At 43.6% G+C, this 24,549-nt stretch overlaps 1 protein-coding gene across 1 annotated transcript in view; it reads left to right on the forward strand.

Annotated features, from left to right (window-relative positions):
* The window catches only part of GPR149 (G protein-coupled receptor 149), a 44,259-nt gene extending 19,911 nt beyond the window's left edge, over window positions 1-24,348 (forward strand). Inside the window, exon 4 of the mRNA XM_077348636.1 lies at window positions 19,274-24,348. Within this exon, the coding sequence (XP_077204751.1) occupies window positions 19,274-19,846 (573 nt within the window). The 3' untranslated portion in view covers window positions 19,847-24,348. The remainder of the gene's footprint in view (window positions 1-19,273) is intronic.
* Window positions 24,349-24,549: the final 201 nt, after the last annotated feature.

Here is a 24,549-nt window from a genome sequence, read left to right on the forward strand (position 1 = left end):
GAAGACACTGGCAAACCACCCCGTATTGAGTCTGCCATGAAAACGCTACAGGGCGTCACCCCAAGGGTCAGACATGACCCAGTGCTTGCACAGGGGATACCTTTACCTTTTACCTTACTCTGGCTGGCAGCAGCTCTCCTAGGTCTGAAGCAAATTTTGCACTTGATGTCTTTTCACTGAGATGCCAACAATTGAACTTGGGTACTTCCACCCACAAAACATGTTTGCTTTGATCCCGTGGGAAATGCCTGCTAACAGAAGCAGTTTCAGGAAGAGGACTGGGACTTCATTCACCCACCCATCCCCCGCCCTACTGCAGCCTAAAATGTTGGTGAGTGATGATCTTGCAGAGGGCAGGGAACTGTCCTTCCCCCCAAAATAGTGCAAACATCAGTGTTCTGCAGTAGGAGGAAGGAATTAGCAAAAATCTCCCTCTTTCCTTTTTCAATGATCCCCTCCCCTGGTCAATTAGCAGACATTTTCCTTTGTAATGAACAGAGCAAATCTGTTGCTACTGAGCTGCAAAAAAATTAATGATTAAGAATTGACCAAATGCATTCTGAGTATAGATGTCAGACTCAGCCGCTACATTTGCCAAGAGGGGGGGAAAGTACCAAAGCGAACACCTGTTGTTTTTAAATCTGCCCTCTGCACAAACATTGTTTGTGTTCCCTTTTCCATATGTTAAGCTGTGAAAGGACATGCCAGGGGAGGCATGAAAAAGCCAGGAAGCTGGCTATGTGTATTATTTTTGCCTCACCCCTGGTAACAGAGCCTGTTTTGTTTTCTCGCTATGATCTGGCATGACACACACACTCATTCACAGGTCAGCTAGTTCTACCAGGGCCTTGGTAAATAGTTCCTTCCAAACATTGATTTCCAACCAGACTTCCCCAAGATAATTTCCCCATTTCTTCCTTCCAAAGACAGATGGAGTCACTTGGTTTGTGCCTACTCCAGCTGTGTCTCCTGAGCCCTTACCCAAAAGGCCTTCTACCTGGTAGCTTAATGGGGAACAGCTACCTTTACTACCCCATCGCTTCTCCTCCTCCATTAGTCAGATGAACTCGTACACCTCGTCAATGTTTCTGCAGTATAATAAGGAGCAAGAAGGGATGGAATACTTTCCCCTATTCCTGTGTAATTATTGTCCTGGAGCTTTTGTACTTGATGTCTTTTCACTGGAGATGCCAACAACTGAACTTAGGACCTTCTACACACAAAATATGTTTGCTTGGATGCACCCATACCAATTCCAGGCTTCTCCAAACCATCTCAGCAAATATCCAAAGAACTGTTGGCAAGCAGTGCCAGAAGATGGTAGAGTTTGGGGAAGATGTGAAGTTACTTCCAGGAAATGTTCTAGGCAGTTTACCATAGAAACTAGGGGAAATTCCTAGACTGTCACTATGTAGAATACATTTTTCCCTCCTATTCCTCAATTCCCTGAGGATAAGGATAGGTAAATCTGTGGATGAGGATCGGTAAAATACCTAATCAGTCCATGTATCCTGATCACAACCCGGTTTAATTTAGAGATGTCCATTTTATTTTAAGTATTTCCAGCCCACCTTTCAACCAAGGATAGTATAGTAACATGATTTTAAAACTTATCTTTAATATATTGTTCATTGTTGAACTAGAGACAGGAGAGATTTTAGAGTGGCCATAGGGGCCATATGAAGTTATTAGAGTTAGGGCAGCCAGCTTTTCAACTTATCCATCTATGGTTTTAGTATCAAATTGATCTGCAGCAGGGCCTGAACGGAGCTATTGCAGTTCCACAGAGCCTGAAAGATGGCACTCATCTGCCAGGCCTATGATTGAGGCCATGGTGACCTAAGCACATGGGGCCCCCCTCCCCATTCTTTGAGGCTGGTCATATATCATGGCCAATTCCTGCAGGCCAAACTGAAGATGGATGTGTAGGTCAGGTGGGTAATGGCAGTTTGTTGGTTAGTTTGGTGTAGCGGTTGGGAGTATGGAGTTCTAATCTGGCATGCCGGGTTTGATTCTGCACTCCCCCACATGCAGCCAGCTGGGTGACCTCGGGCTCCTCACAGCACTGATAAAACTGTTCTGACCGAGCAGTGATATCATCGCTCTCTTAGCCTCACCCACCCCACAGGGTGTCTGTTGTGGGGAGACTTCTAATCTGGTGAGCCGGGTTTGATTCTTCACTCCCCCACATGCAACCAACTGGGTGACCTTGGGCTCGCCATGGCACTGATAAAACTGTTCTGACCGAGCAGTGATATCAGCCTCACCCACCCCCCAGGGTGTCTGTTGTGGGGAGAGGAAAGGGAAGGTGATTGTAAGCTGCTTTGAGACTCTGGGTAGAGAAAAGTGGCATATAAGAACCAACTCTTCTTCTTCTTAGTTTTTAGCATTTAGGCTGTTTTAATCCATTTGTGAATGTTTTCATCGATTGACGTAAACTGCCCTGAATACTCGTGCAGAGATGAGTGTTCTGTAAATTAAATAATAAGTCAAAAGAAACAAAGGGAGGAATCTGGGCAAGGATTTCACCTAGAATCTACGGTACACCATATACCTCACCCTCCAGTATTTCCCAGAGTGAACTGATATCTGTAATCTGGAAATCATTTGTAATTCTGGGGGATCTCTGGAAGTATGAAAACCAATTTCTATCCCACTTTTCTCTCATGTACCTGTCACATAGTTGGCTCTGTGACGTACAGAGAGAGACACTGTTATCCATGATGGCTTGATTATGTGCAGATAGCTCTTAGCCCTTGACAGATCTTTCTTATTAGTGAAGTCCTGTCAGTAGAACTTGGTAGGGGAAAATGTTTATTTTCTTACCTCATTCTTATCCTGAATCTTGTGTGGAGCGGATTAGGCTGTAGAAATTAATAAGGAATATTATGCAGTATTGTGCTTGTTTAATATGGTCCCTGCTCAAAGGGATTTTATAATTTTCTTTAATGGGCAGCATGAGCCCTTATGTAGCTCTAAGGGCTAACACTTAAAGCATACAGTAATATTGAAAGCCCATTTTTAAATTGAATCCAGTAGATGTTCTAATGAGTTCTATTTTCCCCCTATTTTCTCTATATAATTACTTTTCTAAATTAGTGCTGAGACACTTTCACCTCTTAATTTGGCATCATCCCTTTTAAAAACAAAAAACAAAAAAAATACATTTTGGAATATTAACAGTGCAATTCAAAGCAGAGTCATTCAAATTATATTGTGGTTTCTGTTTAGGACTACAGTAGGAAGATACCTAGTGAGCCTCTTGTGGCGCAGAGTGGTAAGGCAGCAGACGTGCAGTCTGAAAGCTCTGCCCATGAGGCTGGGAGTTCAATCCCAGCAGCCAACTCAAGGTTGATTCAGCCTTCCATCCTTCCGAGGTCGGTAAAATGAGTACCCAGCTTGCTGGGGGGTAAACGGTAATGACTGGGGAAGGCACTGGCAAACTACCCCGTATTGAGTCTGCCATGAAAAGGCTAGAGGGGGTCACCCCAAGGGTCAGACATGACTCGGTGCTTGCACAGGGGATACCTTTACCATTACCTAGGAAGATACAGAGAGAACACTAGACAAAAAGAGAGAGAGAGAAGGAAATGATATATGTTGTTTTCCAAGTGATTTAATTAGTGGATCATTTGATTCTTCATTTTATTCAGTCTGAACCTCAAGTTACAGATAGGTTGTGATGTTAATAAGAAAAGGTCCTGACCTTTAATCTAATTGCTTAGGACCGGACTGAGTGGACTAATTAGTTCGGTTACATTCCGTATCAAATGGCTTTAAACCAGTGAGCCAGCCTCCTACACCTCAACAGGTTAGTGGCAATTAAGGAAGACAATGATAATTAACATTTATATAGCTCATTAGAAGTGTTCATAATCTCAAGTGTACACCATTATCGCTGTAATTCATACAATGGCCAAGTCTCTAATTTTCAGAGCTACTTAGATCCACTTTATTATGAAAAGGGCTGAAGTGCAGCAGCTTTCTGTTCATGGATGAAAGACAATTTGAACCAGAGATTTCTCGCTCCCAGGTGCATGAACCTGCCTTAAACTGAGCATTTGTTTGTTTATATGTTAAACATGAGCATCCTGTTATTCAGCCAGAAAACTGGCTTCCCAGTTGAGCAATGACATATTAAAACACAGGTCCAAAACTTTGTTGAGCACTTTTGGAATTACGAGAAAGGATAGTTTGCACTGCCACAAAATAGCTGCCATCAGAGATGGGGCTAGTCACAAAGGCAATTAAAAGTGCTGGGTGATTCTAAGCCAAGCATCCTTCATTAAGGGGGTTAGTTAGTCCCAAATGGGTGCTCTCTACAGACCGAGAAGTCATGCCCGTAGGGCTCCTCTGAAGCATTTTCTCCTTCAGTGGAGTGGAGGAAAGCCAGAACTGACTTTTTTCCTTTTGAGAAGAGATATTTGGGAGAAGCAAGTGAGAACCAGGAAATATGTCCGGCGGCATCCCAATGGGGATCACTGTGGTAAAAAACAATTAAACCACAATGATGAAATTCAATTTGAATCAACAAACTAGCACAATAGAAAAGTTTATGCCACAAGAAACAATAAAAGCAGAGACTAATCTTCAGACGGGGAAGCAAGTAGAGTAACAATCAAGAAGGAAAACTACAATAAAGAGCAGGAGAGAAAAATAAAAACAGCACAAATCTCTCCTAGTAGTTTAGAAGTATGGTCGGGGCCAGGATGGAAAAGGCCCTGTCCCTGGTTGAGGCTAGACATACTTCTCTTGGGCCAGGGATCACCAATTTGTTGGAACTGCACAATCTTAGTGTCCTTTGGGGGGCATAATCAGCCAAGCAGTCCCTCAGATACTCCAGGCCCCGACCACGTAATGCCTTGAAGGTTAGCACCAGAACCTTAAAGCGGATTCAGAATTCTCCATGAATATAAATATAAAATATAATAAAATACAGTCAAATCTTAAGCATTCATAAATTCTAAAATGCTCCACCCTTCTGCCATTCCATTCTGGTGGCACGGAATATTACAAGGGGGGATCTGCAAGAAGCTTGCAGTAATGCCTCCCCCCCTTAATCCTCTTTTTCCCCACTCCTTTCCCTCTTTCAGCATTCCCCCCAATTCAGCATTCCCTCTCTCTCTCTCTCTCTCCCTGCCACCCAACAGCTTCCCATTCCCTCCAGCAATAGAGGCACTGACTCTCCTGGCTGCCAGCTCAACCAAAGGAAGTGCCAGCTCTCCAGCCTACCCATCAGCTTCCCCCTCCCCTCTGCCCCACACATGCACACACACACCATGCCAGCTCTGACTTCCTTAGCTACCCGCCTCTGGCTTCCCTTCTGCATGTCAACGGATGGCAGGGGCAGCTTTCTCGGCTTGCCCACCCCACAGGAGTGTGGGTGGTAAGTTCCGTGGCAGCTTCCCCTGTCAGCAGCGTCAGCAACTTTCTTGTCTGCAGCTTTGCTGCCTGCCTCAGGCAGGCAGACACAGAACTTGTCAGTTGAAATCAGTGGGCCTCAGGAAGAGTCCTGCTATAAAGGGAGACTTCCCAGACATCGAACAGGCTGTGTCCTGCCAATACAAAATATCATTTCCAGCAACATAAAAAAAAAACTGGAAGTGGCTTCGTTTCACTGGGGTGATGCTCTAGGATTCACTCCAGGCTGTATGATTTAACCATAGAGTTTTGGGTGAATCCTTATGTGTCACTCTGGCATGATGATCTCTTCCTCTTTTTGCCTAGAGTTATATTGTGCAGCAACACAATGTTTAAAAGGTTATCCATGTCCTCAGACTCTCCCACTGGTTTGCCAGCCAACATTGGCAATGCTTCACAGGCTTAGAAGGGTGTAACTCTGCTTAGGATTGCACTGTAGCTCGTAGGAAGAAAGGGCCTCTTTCTTCATTAAGCTATAGCCCTGCAGGGACCTGATTTTCCATGTCTGGTCACATATATTGAGCAGAAGAAGATAAGTCTCAAGCTGACGATGGCAAGTGATTTATTCCTATATTCAAAACAGATTCCCAGGCATTTCCATTTTTGATATCTTCATCAGTGATATCCTTATCCAGGGTTCCTCTATATATTTGAGGGGGGGGGGTGGAACATGGCCAGCGTCCAGGGAGAGAGGGTGGGAGCTGTAAGGGCAGAGCCAACCAGGGTGCAGGGCCAATCACTGTAGGGGCAGGGCCAATCACCCTGATTGGCCCTATTCCAACTCGGACAGCCAGACACGTTCCACCCCCCCAGGCTGTTTCACAAATATATAGAGGAACCATGGATAAGGATAACATGTAAATAAATCCCCATGCTACATGTTAATTCACATATATTAGCAGGTCTGGGGATTTTTTTTTCAAGTGAATAATTGAGGCAAGGTAAAGCTATCTCTGTCTCCAGAGTTGCCAACTTCCAGGTGGCACCTGGAGGTCTCCTAGAATTACAACTCATCACCAGCCAATGCAGATCAGTTTCCCTTGAGAAAACAGCAGCTTTGGAAGTTGGACCCTCTGCCATTAAGTCCTGTGGAGATCTGTCCCCCTCCCCAAAGCCTGCCCTCCCCAGGCCTCACCTAAAAAATCTACAGGGAATTCCCCCCCCCCCAACATTAACCCCAAGAGCAACTTCAACTGGATGCAGCAATGGCTCTTCCCAGTGCTACTAAAATGAATGAAATCCAATAGACCAACCTCACACTCCTTTGGCGTTGTTGTTATCAGCCATTCAGTTGTTTCCCATGGCACAGTTGTTGCCACGATCCCCAATCCCACACCACCTCCCTCAGCTGTGTAATGTTCTGACTGGTGTCCATCCTGACCATGTCCAACCACCATGCTCTTTGTTGGCGTGGTTTCCTTTTCCCACTGACCAATCCTAGCATAATTGCTTTCTGCATTGAGTTGGGTCACATGATCTGGCCAAAGTAAGTGAGCCAGAGTGTCATCATTTTGCCTACAACAAACCAATATGTGTTTGTAGCCAGCCTTTATTTCTGACCCCAGATATGTATTTTCTCACTTCTTCACTGGATTCCTTCCCTGCTTTCCAGTCACTTGCCTTCATTTTACTTTTTTTACTTTGACATTTTCCAGATAGTTCCTCCGGGCAGTGCTGACATGCCCTCATGCTCTGCCAGTTCCAAAGTTCAAAATCTTATATCTGCGAGGTCATTTTGCTTCCTGCATCCAGTAACTTCTGCCAGCCTGTCACAATCCTGACATTTTTCCTCTTGAGCAAAATTAGGAAAGAAGCAAAAAAGTCTGACAGGGTTTAATAGCAGAACTGACTGCTGGACCCTTGGGCAGGACAGAGGGCTAGAGCACTGTTAATCCATGTTTCATTACTCCCATAAATCCCAGCACCTGGACCATGTGTCTTGTAGCCAAGTCTTGACAGTTTGCTGTTTTCACTTTGGAGTAAACACTTATTTAGTGACATACATTCGGCAGGGTAGCAAGTGGCTCAACCTTTTAGTAATATACACAACTGTCATTTTGCTTTTAAATGCTGAAATCTTCAGACACTGGAAGAAAACTGTAGGGGGTCATTCCTCATGCAGCAATTTTCAATACAACAAACACACACAAAACACAGAGCTGTTCGCTAATCAATTTTGGTTTGTCTAATATGCATGTGACAAAGAGCCTTGGTGTTCGCATAACAATCACCCAGGGTAAATTAGGTCACATTGGGTTAGATTACGGGGCATGGCCAATTTCCTCCTGTGGTGTTTTTTAAAAAGAGGTCACCCAAGGCCTGGTAGAGTGCTCTTGTACAGAGTTATCATATGTGTTCCCAATGGGGGCGGGGGGCATCTGGAGGAACTTTCATTCTGCTTGCTGGCATTATGATTACGGGGCATGGTCAAGTCCCCCTAGTGTGTAAGCCCCACTGTTTTTGAGACCAGGTCACAGTGCTGTACTGGGTATGTTCCAGACCCAATGGGTCCCCTGCTGGATGCAAAAACCAAGCAGGATGCAAAAAAACAACTCTTTCAGCCATGGATTGAACTGATGCTTTCGGTATTCAAAGAAGACATTCTGCTACTGAACCACAGGTGCTCCTCAGAAAGAATGAGTGGAGGAGAATGGGCCCTGGTTGCTCTACAATTCCTGCTAGACCTTAACAAGCCTTCTTGGCATAGTGGTTAGGAGTGCCTACTTCTAATCTGGTGAGCTCCTCCACATGGTGGGTTACCTTGGGCTAGTCCCAGTCCTGTTAGAAACTATTCCCACAGAGCAGTTTCTCTCAGAGCTCTCTCAGCCTCACCTCCCTCACAGCGTGTCTGTTGTGAGGAGAGGAAAGGGAAGGTGACTGTAAGCCGCTTTGAGACTCCTTCGGGTAGAGAAAAGCGGCATGTAAGAACCAACTCTTCTTCTTCAGTAATCTCAGGGCTCTCTCAGCCTCACCTCCCTCACAGGGTGTTTGTTGTGGGGAGAGGAAAGGGAAGGTCATTGTAAGCCACTTTGAGACTCCTTCAGGTAGAGAAAAGCAGCATTTAAGAACCAACTCTTTGTCTTCTTCTTCTAAACCTTAACCCCCACCTACTTCAGTTCCATTACTGTGAGGCAGGCCACTAAATCTGTCTGGGCTGCATAATATAGAGAGATTTATGTACCTAAGTGCTGTCAAGTCACAACTGACTTATGGCAACTCCAGCAAGGGGTTTTCAAGACAAGCAGAGATGGGTTGCCTTTGGCTTCCTCTGCAGAATCTTCCTTGGCTGTCCGTCCTCCTAATACCAACCCTCCTTAGCTTCCCAGGTATGACAAGATTGGGCTATACTGTACCAATCCACTTCCCATGTATATAGTTAGACCACTGGGAAAGAAAAGCACACACTGTATGATTAAGGATTATGAAGAATTATATTAGTCATTGACTTTCCCCTTTTTTGCTTTTTAGTGTCAGAGAAATGTACTCAGGAATTGACAAAACGTTACTTGGGGGAGGGAGTGGGAGAGGGGCTGCTTCTCAGCGGAGTGCTGTTGATTAACAGGGTGGGTGCAACAGACACAAGGATGACTCCTCTCCCTGGTGAAGCCCCGGCTGAGAATTCTCTTGACTTACAACCTCATCAGCTGAATGCCATAAGCAGCCGATTCCAAGAGACTCAGTCATGTACATGGCAAATGGAAGGCAACCAAAGATGTTGTCTCGGTTCTTTCTTCAAGATGGAACAGGAGTGTTATATCTCAGGATCCGGCACTCAACTAAGGGTGCGATTAGTAAGTGGGAGAATAACTCACCGGGGGGGGGGGGGCAAGAAAAGTGTCAGGGAATGACACTGATGTATAGGTCAGCAGGCTGAAATGGCTTGCTACTCATACAAATAACCGCATGCTGGGTAGCGATGTGTTCCAGTCATCCTGGCCTCAGTTGCTAGTATACTTCCAATGTCCTGAGTGCCTCCTGTTTATAGGTGCCTTTGTTTGTGACTGGGTCTCTTTGCTAGCCCATCAAAGTTAGGGTCAGATCAGACCTTAAGAAGAATCCCATCATATACGTGACTACAACCTTCAGAATGCTGGAACAGCCAACTTTCTGTCCCCCCCCCCCCTGAATCACTCTGCATGGGGTGTTATTATGCATGTGGGTGTCAAGTGCTGTCAAGTCGCTTCTGACTGATAACAGACCTCATGCATTAATGACCTGCAAAAAACCCCAAATTATTTTCAATTTTCAACGTAAGAGATTTCTCAGAATTACATACACCATTCCTTACATCGTCAGCCTGCATGTAGTCCTTCTGCCAGGCCTCAGCCACAGCAATGGAAAAGGAGCTATCTTTTGTACAAGAATAAACCCCTGCAAATGTCACAGGAGGCCATTTTGGTTGTATGGCTTTTTTGTTTTGTTCTGTTTTGAATGGGTCTGCTTCATCTTTTAAAGTGGGTTTGTTTCCAGATCTAAAACCGGACAGATTGCCATTGTTCTGCATACTTGCTCACTTACAAAACCGTTAGAGATGGTCTAATATATTCATGTCACTTCTCTTGTCACTCCAAATTTATGGTAGTATCTTTAGCCTGTTCTTTGGGCATGTGCACACTCAGTAATCCAGAATACTAACCCTTTGTTCCAAGAAAGGGAACAGGAAATTCTTTTCTTCTTCCTTTCTAAACATAAAGTTACTGTTTACATTCCACTGAAATGGTTGGGAGGCTTCAGCCCTTTTCATTCAGCTTGTTTTTGGTCTTCTTCATGCCAGTATGGTTATTTCTGCAGCTGGGTTTTCTTTATTATAATTATAAGGGGGATAGAAAATTATAATATACAGAACATGCAGCAGAGAAGTACATATATAAAAAACAGAAAACGGACACATTTTATTCAATATACACTTTGTCAAAATAAAAACAACTAAGTGCTTATTTCAGAACCATCAGCTTCCTTAGATTCAAAACGTGCATGTAATAATGAGGAACAGCAATATTAAATGTCTACAGAGCACATCTAGAAACGTACTGGACTACATGGGCAGAATTTAGTGCCTGGTGGGAAATAACCTCTCTCCAACTGCAAGCTGGGAAAACTGAACCACCACTGGAAACTCTCCTGCCACCATTGTCCTGATCCAAACTGGGATGGGCGTGCTTGGGGAAATAAGTTCCCTGAAGCTGCCTTGTCCCTGCAATTAAAGTGAGTCAAGTCACAGTAGTGATGCCAGAGGCCAGGTGGGATCCCCCAGGACTACAGCTCATCTCCAGACTACAGAGGATGAGTTCCCTTGGGGAAAATGGAGTCTTTGGAGTATGAATTCTAAGGCATGGTATCACCTGAGGTCCTTGTCCTCCCCAGGCTCCACCTCCAAATCCCCAGAGGTTTCCCAACCTAGATCTGACAGCCCCCCCCCCCACATCCTCCACCTGTGAGGAACCTGGCAACCATCAAGACAACCCGATGGGGTCTTTTTTCTTAAAAGTGTAAGAGCTGTCATTTAACCAACAGCAAAGGGCCAGAGTCAGATGCATCTTTCCCCCTCCCCAGCTCCATCAGCAGTCTTCAGAGGCTGAATTTAATTTCCAGCCTGCAGACAAAGAAACTGGTGTGGAGTCACTGGTACAGGAGTATGCACACCCATTTCCCTTCTCTTATCCTTTATGCTTTGTGACGAAGATCCCCCTTCATAGTTTAAAGGGTTCAAAGGGGGAAAGGTCTTGGGAGAGACAATAGTAGAGGATAATGCCATACAATTCACATATATGCCACAGTGTATAGAGTGTAGCATCACAGTTCTGACCACTGAGGAAGACCCCATAGGGTCAAAATGTGTTTGGTCTTATGTGCTGGCAATTCTGTATAGTTTTTTTGAAGTTTTTATTCTGTTTTTAATTGCGCACTATAATAAATAATCAACACGTTTTACATTGTTTTATTGTACAACTCAACTTTTGAGTTCCTACCTGTTAAGGTTGGGTTGTGTTCCTTTTTTGGTTTTGATGTTGGAGGTGGAGCCAGGAGTGGGTGGGATTTGGGGTGGGGAGGGACCTCAGTGGAGTATAATGCTATGGAGTCCCCTCTCCAAGGTAGCCATTTTCTTCAGAGGAATTGATCTTTGTGGCCTGGGGATAAGCTATAATCCCAAGGGATTCCCAGGTCCCACCTGGGGACTGGCATCCTTAATTTATTGATTTTGGGGTGGTGCCCAAAGTGGATGGAATTTAGGGTGGCAGAAGCACCACAAGGGGATGCCCTACAGTCCACCCTCTGAAGTTGCCACTTCCTCCAGGGAAACTGATCTCTGTTGTCTGGAGATCCTTCGTAAATCCAGGAGAACTTAAAGTTGGAAAACATAGCTGAGAGACATGACTAGTAGTGCAAAGGGAAGAAAAAGGAAGGAAGGAAATGTCTTCTCACTTGAATCTGAAATAATTTTGACTTACTTCTAAGTAAATATGGGTAGAACTGGGGATGATTTGAGGACTTTGAGGATCTGATTCCAAATTCACTACAAACATTTGTCAGCTAGAATCAGGAGCCAGGAAAATAATATTTTAAGAGCTCCCACCGACTTTCAGTTTCTGGACCCCTAAGAAAGGAGTTTAATAGATGACACATGCCAATGACAAACAACCAGAACTAATTTTACACATTCCATTCACATGAGACCACATTAGATTAGTGCACATTAATATATTAAATTAGAATGGTGCTATTCTGTCCATATTTTGCCAATGAATAAAAAGAGCTCTAACATTTAAAAGTTGCTAAGAAGTTTCCTTGCTCTTTTTAAATACACACATATCATTTTTAAAAAATTGTTCTGAAATAACCAAGAGCTAAATCGGCAGATGTTACATTACTGTCTTTATTTCCTCCTTTTTAAAAAAAACAAAGGATCTTTATAATAATGCTTTTTGAGAACTAATGTGCACTATAATTGGTGGGAGGAGGTATACATAAGTAATTTGGATATGCTTCTTGAATTGATGATGCAAATTTACTTTTTAGATATAATAAGAGTTGAGTTAAAAGTGGGGGGAATCAGAAATATCTGTGCACAGAAGAAAGACACATTTTCTCTTCTAGCTTCAGGTGTCTCCTTTCAAGCTTCAGCTGTATCCTCCTAAGGGTATTTTTGTTCTATGGTTGGTGCAAAATAGCAGCAGTATAAACCAGAATGGAATAAAATATATGGGTTGCTAACACTATAAATTACTTGGACACATTCATGCTTCAGTTTTTACAAATACAAGGAAAGTTTCCAGATATGGATGTGGGACTGCCAGCTTCCAGGGACAATGGAGAAAGCAACCGGTCAGCAATAGCAGCAAGCAGAGAATCGGAAGAAACTGGCAGGCGGGCAAGCTATGTTATGCTGTAGCATACGTCACTGAGGAAGCACATGAAAACGTGTTATTCACCGGTCCACGTTTTGACATAATACACATTTGGATTAAAGACATTATTATTCTACAGCACAGAGTAGCTTGTCTGTCAGCTTCTGGAAGGGGGGGGGGCTAAACACCTCCCAGTGTGGTGTTGGGGTTAAGAGCGGCAGCTTCTAGTCTGGTAAACTGGGTTTGATTCCACACTCCTCCACATGCAGTCAACTGGGTAACACTGGGCTCCTCACAGCCCTGGTAGTGCTGTTCTGACCAAGCAGTCCTGTCAGAGCTCTCTCAGCCTCACCTACCTCACAGAGTGCCTGTTGTGGGGAGAGGAAAGGAAGGTGATTGTAAATTGCTTTGAATCTCCTTTGGGCAGTGAAAAGCAGGGTATAAAAACCACTCTTCCCAGAATTCCAACTGATCTTCAGACTACAGGGCTCACTTTACTTCGAGAAAATGGCTGCTTCAGTGGGTGGACTCAATGCATTGTGACCTGCTAAGGTTTCTCCCTTCCTGAAACCCCACTTCCATGGGGTTTATCCTCAAATCTCCAGAATTTCCGAACCTGGAGTCCCATGGATGCAATATGTGTGAGGGAGTAAGGGCTTAACCTACCTAAGATTAGTCATGACAAAATATCATTGAAAGCAATAGACTAAGTCAGTCATGATTTATCCTGTTTTCCATGGGACTAAGTCCATTGACTTCAATAGATTTAGAAGGGTATAACCCTTCTCAGGATAGCACCATACTCTTTGCATGTCTGCACAGAAGTAATTCCCACTGTGCTGAATGGGGCTCCTGAATGACACATCAGTTCTTGAACACTGTCATGGTGTAGATCAGGGATAGTCATGGTGTAGATCAGGGGCAGTCAAACTGCGGCCCTCCAGATGTCCATGGACTACAATTCCCAGAAGCCCCTGCCAGCGAATGCTGGCAGGGGCTTCTGGGAATTGTAGTCCATGGACATCTGGAGGGCCGTAGTTTGACTACCCCTGGTGTAGATCATCCCTCATTGGATCAGATTCAGAAGGCTGCTGTTAGAGACCAGTTCTCATCCGTGTGAGACGTCCTTTGGGGTTTCAAAGGGAACCCCAGCTGTTTAATCTTCAGAGATCATTCATGATTTGGATCATGGGTGTCTTCAGTATGGCATGGCTGCTGCAATTACATGGCTGAGGGTGAACAAGTTGAAACTGAACCGTGATTACACAGAGGTGAAGCTGGTGAGAGAGACCAAGGTCTTGAGGGGCATTGTGCTTCTCCCATTTAAGGGGTTCAGCTTGCCCCCAATGACTCAGTTAAGGGGCTACGGGTTAGGCTAGATCCAGAATTCTTGCTAGAGAAGCAAATTAATTCTGCTGAAAAATGCTCCCCCCCCCCCTTCAGCTTCAAATAGCCCAGCCTTGACCTGGCTAATATAGCCATGAGAACCCATGCTTCAGAAAACTGCAGCCTAGATATTTGTAAAGCACTTTACATGGATCTGCCCTTGAAGAAAACTTGGCTGCTATGGACCACTACAGGTCAATTACTATTACGAAATAGGAGTGTGAAGGTTACACATATTCTTCAGTTATTCCAATGGGCTACCACTTTTGGAGGTTCAGTTCTAAGTGATAGTCATTACCTATAAACTTGTCTGGTCTCTTGAACCCACATGTCTGCAGGTCTGCTTCTCCTGATAGGCTTTGCTCATCTGTGCAGCTTGGATCGCTCTTCTCACCATTCCTTGCTTGTCATGGTCACTCTTTCAGGAGGAAGGTTTTGTACACCAGTTATCTCAATCTGCAAGCTTTCTCCTGCAGAGAAACTGGAAAAAGCAAAGGAATTTGGTGACTTTAGTATCTTGGGAAGGAGCAGCTTGTTTAAGCTGGTAGTTTGCCAATTGCATCCTGTCTACTTTTTCCTATAAGTCTCAATGGGAACCACTGAGAATGGAGCAGGTTCCTCATTTTTAAACACCTACACACCCATCTGCATAGCATGGTCATAGATTCCTTCTCTCAGGCATATTAGAGTGTGACAAAGAGACAAGAAATTGGGAGCCAGTAATGATACACAGTGCAACTGATATTTACCTGAATTACATAGCCCCCTCATGCACAAATCGCTGAGAGGTAGAGTTTATAGGTTTCAAATGAAGAAAAAATGCTTGCTCCTGTCCCCAGAATATTGCTTTCTAATTTGGCAATTAAAAACTAACGAGGGGAAAGTAAAGAGGCAAAACTAGGTATCGTCTTGTCTTTCTAATCTCCAAACCCTTAAATCATAAGTCATCTTGGACACTACCAGCACGAGAGCAACTGGTTTCTATTCATCTCTTGTTTTCAGAACATTTCAGATGTGTTAAGTTGATCTTGGACTGTGCTCTGAGCTAGATTCATTAACCAAACTGTGGGCAGGCAGTAATTGAGTCTTGTACGCTGAGATTCCCCAGATGGTTCTGGCAGGAGCACTGACAGCTGTACACAGCAGCCACTCGGCAACAGGAGGTGACTGTCTGAGCACTACTCCACGGATGCTCCTCTCATACAGATTATTTGGAAATGAATTTCTAAGCTCCTTCACCATCTGTCTTGCCACTCTCCATTGTGAGATGAGACACCCTTTTCCGCCTTTTGCCAACAATTCAGTTTTAATTGCTAACCTAGCTTTCCCTACACGTTTTTGAAGTAAGAAAGGAGAGTCAATCCCGATTGCAAGGTATGGGCTACTTCTGCCACTTCAGAAACATGGAGGGGAAAGTCCTTGAAATTCACTTTTCCTCTGAAGAACTGATTAGAACAACGAGACTCTTTGTCCGATTCTTATTAGGCCAGGGCTTAGTCCCAAACAAGCAAGTATAGGATTACACTCGACATACCATAAGGATAGGATTCTACCCCCATTCTCCATCTCTTGTTGCTGTTCAATGGCTGAGGCTTATCAAACACAAAGCGATGGGTAAAAAGACAATTTCAAGCATCACATCTACCCCTGGAAATCTGCAGCCTTTAGCAAGAAGAGCTCTGAGACGGATTTGCTTGTTTTGGCTTGGAAAAGAAAATCTGGATCATGAATAGTTCCATTTCTGCTATCTAGGTAGAAAAAATATTTGTGCATTGGGTGTGCCAACGAAGAGAAGAAAAGAGCGCTGATTTCTCCTCATGAGCAAAAATGGACAGGGGTTTGCTGAGGTCATCAGGGATGATATAGCCCAAACAACACCTTGGGTTTGGAGAGTGGTAAAAAAAAAATCCCACATATCTTTTTTTGCACTCCTGTCTTAGTCAACAGCTATTTTTTTTCAAAAAGCCTCAACATATCCTAGTTCCATAAACATCCTGTCATACCCCTGCTGCCACCTCCTGTCTCCCAGGAGTTGCCACAACAATCAGGGCCTGCAGCTGAGCCAGCTCTGGCAGAAGAGAGAGGGGCCTCTGAATGTGCAGCAGGGGAAAGCAGCACAAGTCAGCCAAGCTCTTCCCAAGAGGCATCTTTGGTGCAGCCGCAGATGCATTCCAGCCCTGACAGCTCACCTGAAGGACACAGACAAAGCAGGAGGGTGGTGTTTGCTGAATGCCGAAGGAGGCAGAAACTGCAGGCAGGCTGTCAAAGTAGATGGGGCCCAGCTGGGATAGCTCCTGGGGAGGATGAGTGAGTCATCCCCCAGGTGCAGCCAATTAGCTGGGCTGATTTTAGGTGAGACAGCAGCAGCTCTTCCTGGTGGATACAATCTATGCAGAAACCCTCCTGTCCAGCTTGGATTCCTTGGTCTGTGAACTTCTGACTCCCATCTGCTCCCCTGATTCCTGGCCTGGCTTTGTGAATATATGTTTATCTGGACTCTGACCTTGGCTTTCCCTCAACTACTCTTTGCCTCACCCTTAACTCTGCTTGCTTTGATTCCTAACAACTTGGACTGGATTTTGACTTTGCTTTGGTGTGGACTCTGGCTAGGCTCTGCAGGCCAGGCACCTTCCTGCACAGCTGCCACTGGGTGTGGCCAGCTAGGGCAGCATACATCCTATATAATGGCAGAAACCACGGGATTCTGACATATGGTACTTCTATTAGAGGGGGGGGGGGATGAACTAGAGAGAAACTCAAAAGAATGTCAAAAAGAAATAATGTTTATTCCTCTAACAGGCTTTCTCAAACAGGGTTTCATGGCAGAAACTCCCAAACAGGTGGACGTTAATTAATTTTTATATATTTTTAAAATTTGTTAAACATTTATTAGGTGGTCATGTTGACTCACCCACCCCCTCCCAAACAGCCAGTGATGAGCCTGGAGGGGAAGGGGAAGGGATGGACATGTACACAGCTATGCTTCCCAACCATATTTGGCATGATTTTGTCACTTCTGGGGTTTCACAAAGCCTAAAGAATGTTTCAGGGGTATCTCAATAGTAAAAAAGTTGAGAAAGGCTGCTCTAACATAATGCTGGAAAGGTGAAAGGGGAGGGTACGCAAAACCACAAAACAACATTGCAAGATAGCAATGAAATCCTAGCAAAGCTACCCTTGGTTATTATCCGGTTGGGTTGAATGGGGGACTTTGGGGGAAATAAAAGATGGGAAGAAAGACTTAAACTGTCCTATAATGAAGAAAAGTGTCCATGGGGTGTCCAGGACAAAAAAGAAGGAAAGCTGGTCAAAAATGAAGGAAAAAATCCAAACTGAACCCAGCTAAGAAGGCTCTGGGAAAGACAAGGTTGGGAGCCACAGTAGGATTTGACTAGAAGTGAAGGAGTGGTGAGAGTTCTTAGGTGGGCTGATTGAATTACTGGGACTGGGGAATGACTCCAGCTGTTCTCATAAAGTCTGAGTAGCAGCTTGATGATATTTCTTTTGGTTCGGGATTGAATTTTGAGTTTAGGCTGGTTGAGAGCAAAAGTTCTATAGCCTTAGGTTATTAGATGGTAAACTTTAGTCAGTCAGGCTAGAAGAAGACAATAGGCCTTTAATCTGTGTGTTCTCTGGAGCAGGGGTTCATGGGAACGCTGGCAGGGGTTCATGGGAATTGTAGTCCATGAACATCTGGAGGACAACAAGTTGACGCTGGAGCATTCCAGCACATAGGTTATTCTCCTAATGGAGAGAAATTCCTGCAGTATTTTGATATCAAGCTGAATTATTTTATCCATGCCTCTGGCAGCTCAGTCAAAGGGTCTTTTGGAGGTGCACAAATGTAGGCTGTCCCTATGGGGAGGCAGATTCACAACAATTGTATTACCTTCTAGTTGCTACTGAGTAGTAGTTGTGCATGGCATGACTAGAGTTTGATTAAGGCCAGTATGTATATTTTTAGTTAGTACTAGTTTCACCACTTTCAATGCTGATTTGGGATGGGAAACCAAAACTGAACTATTTTCATAACAGTGGGAAAAAAAAGAAATGTATAGGGATTGAATAATAATAATTAGATTAAATGATGTTAATTTTGAGGGATTCATTTCCCTCGGCACCAATTTGTTTCTTCATCTTCATTATTTCAGTAACAACAATATTTCAGTATCACATTGGGCAAAAAGATCTTACTTTAACTAATGGTTTTATCCAGTGATGAACCACAATTCAAATAACGCATTCATGGTGAGGTGTGAGGTCATGGATGAGCAAGAACATTGACAGTTTTGTGCTGAAGCTACTTGCCGGATTAGAAGCTGCCACTCTTAACCAAAATACCATGCTGATATATTCAGGACTGATTTATGACCATGCATATGCCTAGAAGCCCAAATATTTTTTCCCAAATGTGTAGGAACTAAGTAAAGAGAAAGTTTTAGTAGAAGAGTTTGATTTGAGTCCAATAGTACCTTAGAGACAAACATAATTTTGGGGTGATCTGACAAAGGGTGCTTTAACTCTTAAAAGCTTATATCCTGAAAATCCTGTTGGTCTTTGGTGTCCTACTGGAACTCAAATCTAACTCTTGAATGACAAAGAGACCTGAATTGTAACTTTAAGATGAAAGCCTTTTGTTTTTGTGGGGGCGATCTGTTTTGAATGGTCAGGTGGCTGGCCTTCAAGCCTACCTTGGGAGCTCAGTGACATAGATCTCCTTCCTCCATGGAATAGCTGCCAGTCTCGCACACCTGGAATAAAGAGAATCCAACATCTTGCCCTTTTCAACAAATTGAGCTCCAATTTTACATGCTAGGGGTTGATTAAACGTTTGCATTTTTGTAACTCTGCACCTAAATGAGTGAGATTTTGTTTATTAATCGGATATTGTGTTCAAACGTTACCGAAAGATATAATTTTAAACCATATTTCTCTTGCTCGGCTAAAAGAATTATTTGCACATTGTCGGCTAAATCCAAGGCATCTAAGATTGTTAAACAGTATCAAGTGTACTCAAGAGGAAGTAATGGAAATAATAAGGTAGGCATAATTGGCTCATTAACAATGGATTCTTACTTGCTGAAGCACCATTCAATAACAGCAATTTTGTTTCTTTCCAGCGTTCAGGTGGTTCCTTAGCTATTCCTTTGTGTGCGTTTCAAGGGACTGTGTCTCTCCAGGCACCCACAGGAAAAACCCTCTCCTTGTCTACATACGAGGTAAGCACAGAAGGACAGAAAATAACTCCTACGTCCAAAAAAATCGAAGTCTATCGTTCCAAGAGTGTGGGTCATGAGCCAAGCGCTGAGGATTCCCCAACCACATTTGCTGACACGAGTGTGAAGATTCATTTAGAGGTGCTTGAAATCTGTGACAACGAAGAAGCCATGGACACCGTGTCAATCATCAGTAATATCAGCCAATCCTCCACCCAAGTCCGGTCACCATCCTTGCGCTATTCGCGGAAAGAAAACAGGTTTGTGTCCTGTGATTTAGGAGAGACGGCCTCCTACTCGCTCTTCATCCCATCGAACAATCCCGACAGTGACATTAACATATCAATCCCTGACACTGTGGAAGCTCACAGGCAGAACAGTAAAAAGCAACACATGGATAAAGACGGCTATCAGGAAGAGATACAAGTGCTGAACGAAGCGTACAGGAAAAGAGAAGAAGACGAGGGCAGCGCTTAGGGGTGCTTGTATGACAGATCTGAGTGACGCTAGTTGTTTTCGGAGTCAAGACGGTTCACTCCATCCATTTTTTTGCTTTGACAATTAAAAAATATTAAGGATATTGATGCAACAGTGGCAAACACTGGTGCATTTATGGTAGAAGTGCAGATCAGAAGTGACAAGGTTGCAATCACACAATCATATGGCCAGTCCCATTGAAGTCAATGTTTGAATAGGTTATCTGCGAGAGGCAACGTTTTTGAAGCAGCTCTTCTGAAGGAGTTCGATGTGTCGTGTGTCCCCCCCCCCCCAGTAAATGCTGTGAGAGTTGTTCTTTTTAGGTTTCCACACTGAGCTACCTGCTTATGAAAACGTATGACAGGGGGCCAAATCATTTTCTGTCTGATTAAAAGGTTTGGGGTTGAATTTTACAGGAATTTTATTGATAGAGGTGGAGGAAGGATCGTCTTTGACCCCCCCCCCCCAAAGGCTATGCCAGAGATCATGGGATGAAAGCTATTATGCAAATACTTTAAAACCCATCTCAATTTTTGAAGAGTTTCCTGCACCATAGTCTTGAATATCTATGAAAACCCCATGAAGCCACTTGGATTTCCTTCCTTAGGAATCACCAGCATCAAACATACATACCCCAAATGTAGGCGCTCCCCATTACTTTCAATGGGAAGCTCACCAAGTGCTGATGTGGTCCTCGGTTTCCAATAGGATGTGCACTTGGACATGCATCCCTAATCTTAAATCTCTGCCGAGCTGAGTTCACACATCCAGTCACTGATACCTTTCCTCTGCCAGAAAATAAATCGGGTAGAATCAGACAGAAGATGGTTCTGGGAGAACTAGTGCCGTAGCTGAATAACAGTCTGAGACTTATTTTGTTCAAGATTCTCTGTTGCAGCTCTGTCATTTACCCACAGCCTGCATCATGCAGTGTGTGGGAACCAGTGCTAACATGTTAGAATAAGTATCTTCATTTTATAATGTTAATAAATGTTATTTAAATGTAATTTGCCATCAGAATGGCTTCAATCCCATTGAAAATCTGCACTGACAAAAATCAGCAGAGGGCCTTTCCTTCCTGCCACAGCTCAAAATGATCCCCCCAATACTGCTAATGGGGAAAGAGAATCCCCAAGATCACTATGAGGGAGGAGAGAAGATAGAGGTCTGCTGCAGTACTGGGGAAATGGTGAAAACCACTCCCAGTCAAAAATGATTTGCCGGATCCAAAACAGTGCCCCTAAATCTGGGTAGCTCAGATTTTAGTACGCACATCTTGTAAATATGGTCACACAAATTACTTTTTGTATTGCCTTGCAACTGTACTACAAGTTTTGCACAGTCTCATGTTCTGCAGCTTTTAAAAACTGTCAGTCCAATACAAAAGCTGCAATTTAACTGAATCGCACACCACAATTTCAGCACTGTGCTTACACAAGAAAATAAAAGCTGGTTTCATGATGCATATTGCAATAAACATGAGAGCAAGATGCTAGGAAGCTGCTTATAACCATGCCCACTTTTTATGGACCCATTATTCCTATGCGTGGTTTAGTATGTTCATATGCACTCCAATAATATGTCTATTCTGGTATGAGTACTACCATATCAGTAGACTACAGCAGGGGACCAGCATTTGCATATCTCTATGTGCATATGGTGTTTTTGCCTTTGTTGAAACTGGAAATTCTAGGCCTGTAGAAGTTCAATGTGACTTTCACCTATCACAGAATCACCTGGATATCGCATATCATCCTATTTTAAATTCATAAAACTGGAAGTCAGAATGGCTCCTGAACACTATGGAAAGGGAACCCACTAGAAGATTTTTGTCTTACTTAGGGGCTCACTTTTTGTTTTAGTCCTTGTATAAATCTCTCCTGCCTGTGCTATGTCGCTTTCTCCCATCCCAACCAGTGTTAACTTTGGACCTAGTTTGCAAAGCAAAATGGGGAAGCTACTTTAAGGAATAAAGTCCACCCAAGGCTTGTTGCCTTAGAGAAGAAATGGGTGCTCTTTATAGTTATACCCAGACTTATGGAGAAAAAGAATAGGCTTTCTAGCTATTTGTCTAAGCTAAGATGGACAGAGATGTTATGAGTATGTCTTGTCCTCATGGAAGTTAGACAAAGAAGCAAAAGACCTGCCAGGTCTCTGGTCAAGTTGGAGGATCGGCTGCCTTCTGCTTTTGTCGCCCATCACTGCTTAGAATGGTGGCAGGAGAAAAAAAATGGTAAAAAACCAGCTGCAGCATTATATCACTTCCAGTTTTTAAAAAAATGGTGTGGCAAAGGTACCTCTAGGAATCACTCAAAGCTCTATGGATAACCCGCCCCCCTCCCCAAATATCCCTGCCCTCAGCTCTTCTGCCAGTTGCCAGGCACTCCGTGGAAACCCTCAGTTTGTCAAAAAGAAGGCAGTCCCTGAGAATAGCATTCTGGGTAAACAAAGACACAGTAGCAGAACAGACAAGGAAGTTTACAGAGGGAACTGACCTATCTGTCTTAACTTGATGGGTTCCCCCCTCTGGGTACTGGTGTGCTGGGTGCAAAGAGATATGGTATAGTCCTTCACTTCCAAGTTCTAATCAGCAGAATCCAAACACCAGTTGATAAGGCTCCTCAATTTCATAGCAAGTCCTAATTCATCATTTGAGAATCACTGTTATGGTTAGTTTTCAAGTTTTCTGATTGTGTGTGTGTGTGTTTGCTGAAAGCTTTGAGTCTGCAGGAGTTGTTACGCATTAGGCCACTTCAGGAGGCCCATTTCCATAGGGAGCCCAGAGTGCAATGATTGCAAAAGTGGACACCCACAGGGAAACATCTAGTGGCATGAATCAACAAATCTTGAATCTAGTCATGTTCCTGTGATGGCAACAGTAGAGGTGCAGATGTCTGGCTGTGATTCATTGGGGCTCTATTTTTAAATCTGTGTTGAAGCCATCAGTCTGTTAATCATGAAGATGGATTTCTCTTTCATTCTCTATCAGTTTTCAGCAATGCAAAAATAAAAGTTTTCGATTAGGACTTTTAAAAACCTTTCAGATATAGGTTTTTGGTGATCCCATTCTTTTATGGAGCCCTACTTGGCATTTATATATTGTGACTGTCTTCTTCACGGGTCAACATTATAGCTGATTTAAAAAAAACAAAACAAAACAACCCAAACAATTGCAACCTGAAAACCATGAATGCATAGAATGGAGTATATTTTGATTGAGATTTAATCACTTGGCACAGCTGATAACTCATGAATTTTCCCCCTTTTCTACAATGACTTCCCTCCATTCTTTTTTCTTCTGGGATATGGCTGGCAGGGCACAAGAAGGATGGGGGGTGAAAGAGAGAGAGAAAGAGAGAGCATAGGCCCATTTTACCATGACACAAGAGCACAGAAATTCTGAGCCTCAAGTGGGTTGCCAGCAAATCTAGATTTCGTGGAGATGCCTGGGAGGGTGAATTTTCAAGGGATGTGATATCACATAGTCCATGATCTTCTAGGGATTTTCCCAGTCTATGGTAAAGACTATAGAGACTGAAGAAATTCCTAGAACGTCACAGAAGATATGTAATCTCTTCAGGGTGGAGATTTGGGGGATGCGACAGCACTTCCAGGTGAGGTTTTGGAGAATAAGATGTGAGTTCTGAGGGATGCTTTAGGAATCCTTTACATCTCTATTGTCACCACACAGATTGGGGGAACTCCTACAGGATCACTATTCTCACGTCCATATTGTTCTCCCACTCCTCACATACTAGAGGGCAGGGAAAAGCCGACTCTCAGCAAACAAATGGCAAACCTATCCTTAAGTGCATAAAGATGCTATAGTCTTATGGTTGCCAAGTTCCAGATGGGAGCAGGGGATTTCCCATTGCTGATGTGCCCTTCCTACTTCCATTCAGCTAGGCAGTGGGAGACAAATAAGGGGGGAAAGAGAGGGAGGCATTTTCATGGAATGCTAAAATATCCCCAGTGACACACTGATGCAATTTCTGGTTGCTTGAAAATGACTGGTTGCTTGTTAATGACAGTCCGTGCCTTCCCCTGGTTGCCTTATATGAGCCATATTTGTTAGTTCAGATATATTACAGCTCATTAGATTATATGGATGTGGGGAGGCAATGTTACAATGTTGCACTGGGCTCAGAGAAAATATGCTTGCACCTTCCTGTTAGGGTCTGTGGCTCATTAGTCAAAGACTTGCTCTGCAGTCAGATGATCCTTGGTATCCTAGGTACCAGATGTTGGAAAAGATCCTTACAAGAGGCCAGCTTTGTACTATCGTGTCTGATCCCTGCCCCCCTTCTGGTCAGTTGGCAGGGCTGCTTAGAGAGAGTAGTTTGTGGTTCACAAAGTGAAGTTTATAGCAGGTCAACTAGCATGGATTTTCCACAAATTTTCAAGCTGTTCATGTAGGTTCTGAATGGATACATTTCCAGACAGACAGTCTCTGCTCAATCAAAATGTTTACCAAACTTCAAAGCAACAGGTGAGGTGGAAACACTCTGGTCAATTTCAAGCTAGTCCTATTAGTATTAAGATATTTGCTTTTTTCCTGTTCCCTTTTTCTTTCTTTCTTTCTTTCTTTCTTTCTTTCTTTCTTTCTTTCTTTCTTTCTTTCTTTCTTTCTTTCTTTCTTTCTTTCTTTCTTTCTTTCTTTCTTTCTTTCTTTCTTTCTTTCTTTCTTTCTTTCTTTCTTTCTT

Source organism: Paroedura picta, chromosome 8 (assembly GCF_049243985.1).
Source record: "Paroedura picta isolate Pp20150507F chromosome 8, Ppicta_v3.0, whole genome shotgun sequence".
Lineage (NCBI taxonomy): Eukaryota > Metazoa > Chordata > Lepidosauria > Squamata > Gekkonidae > Paroedura > Paroedura picta.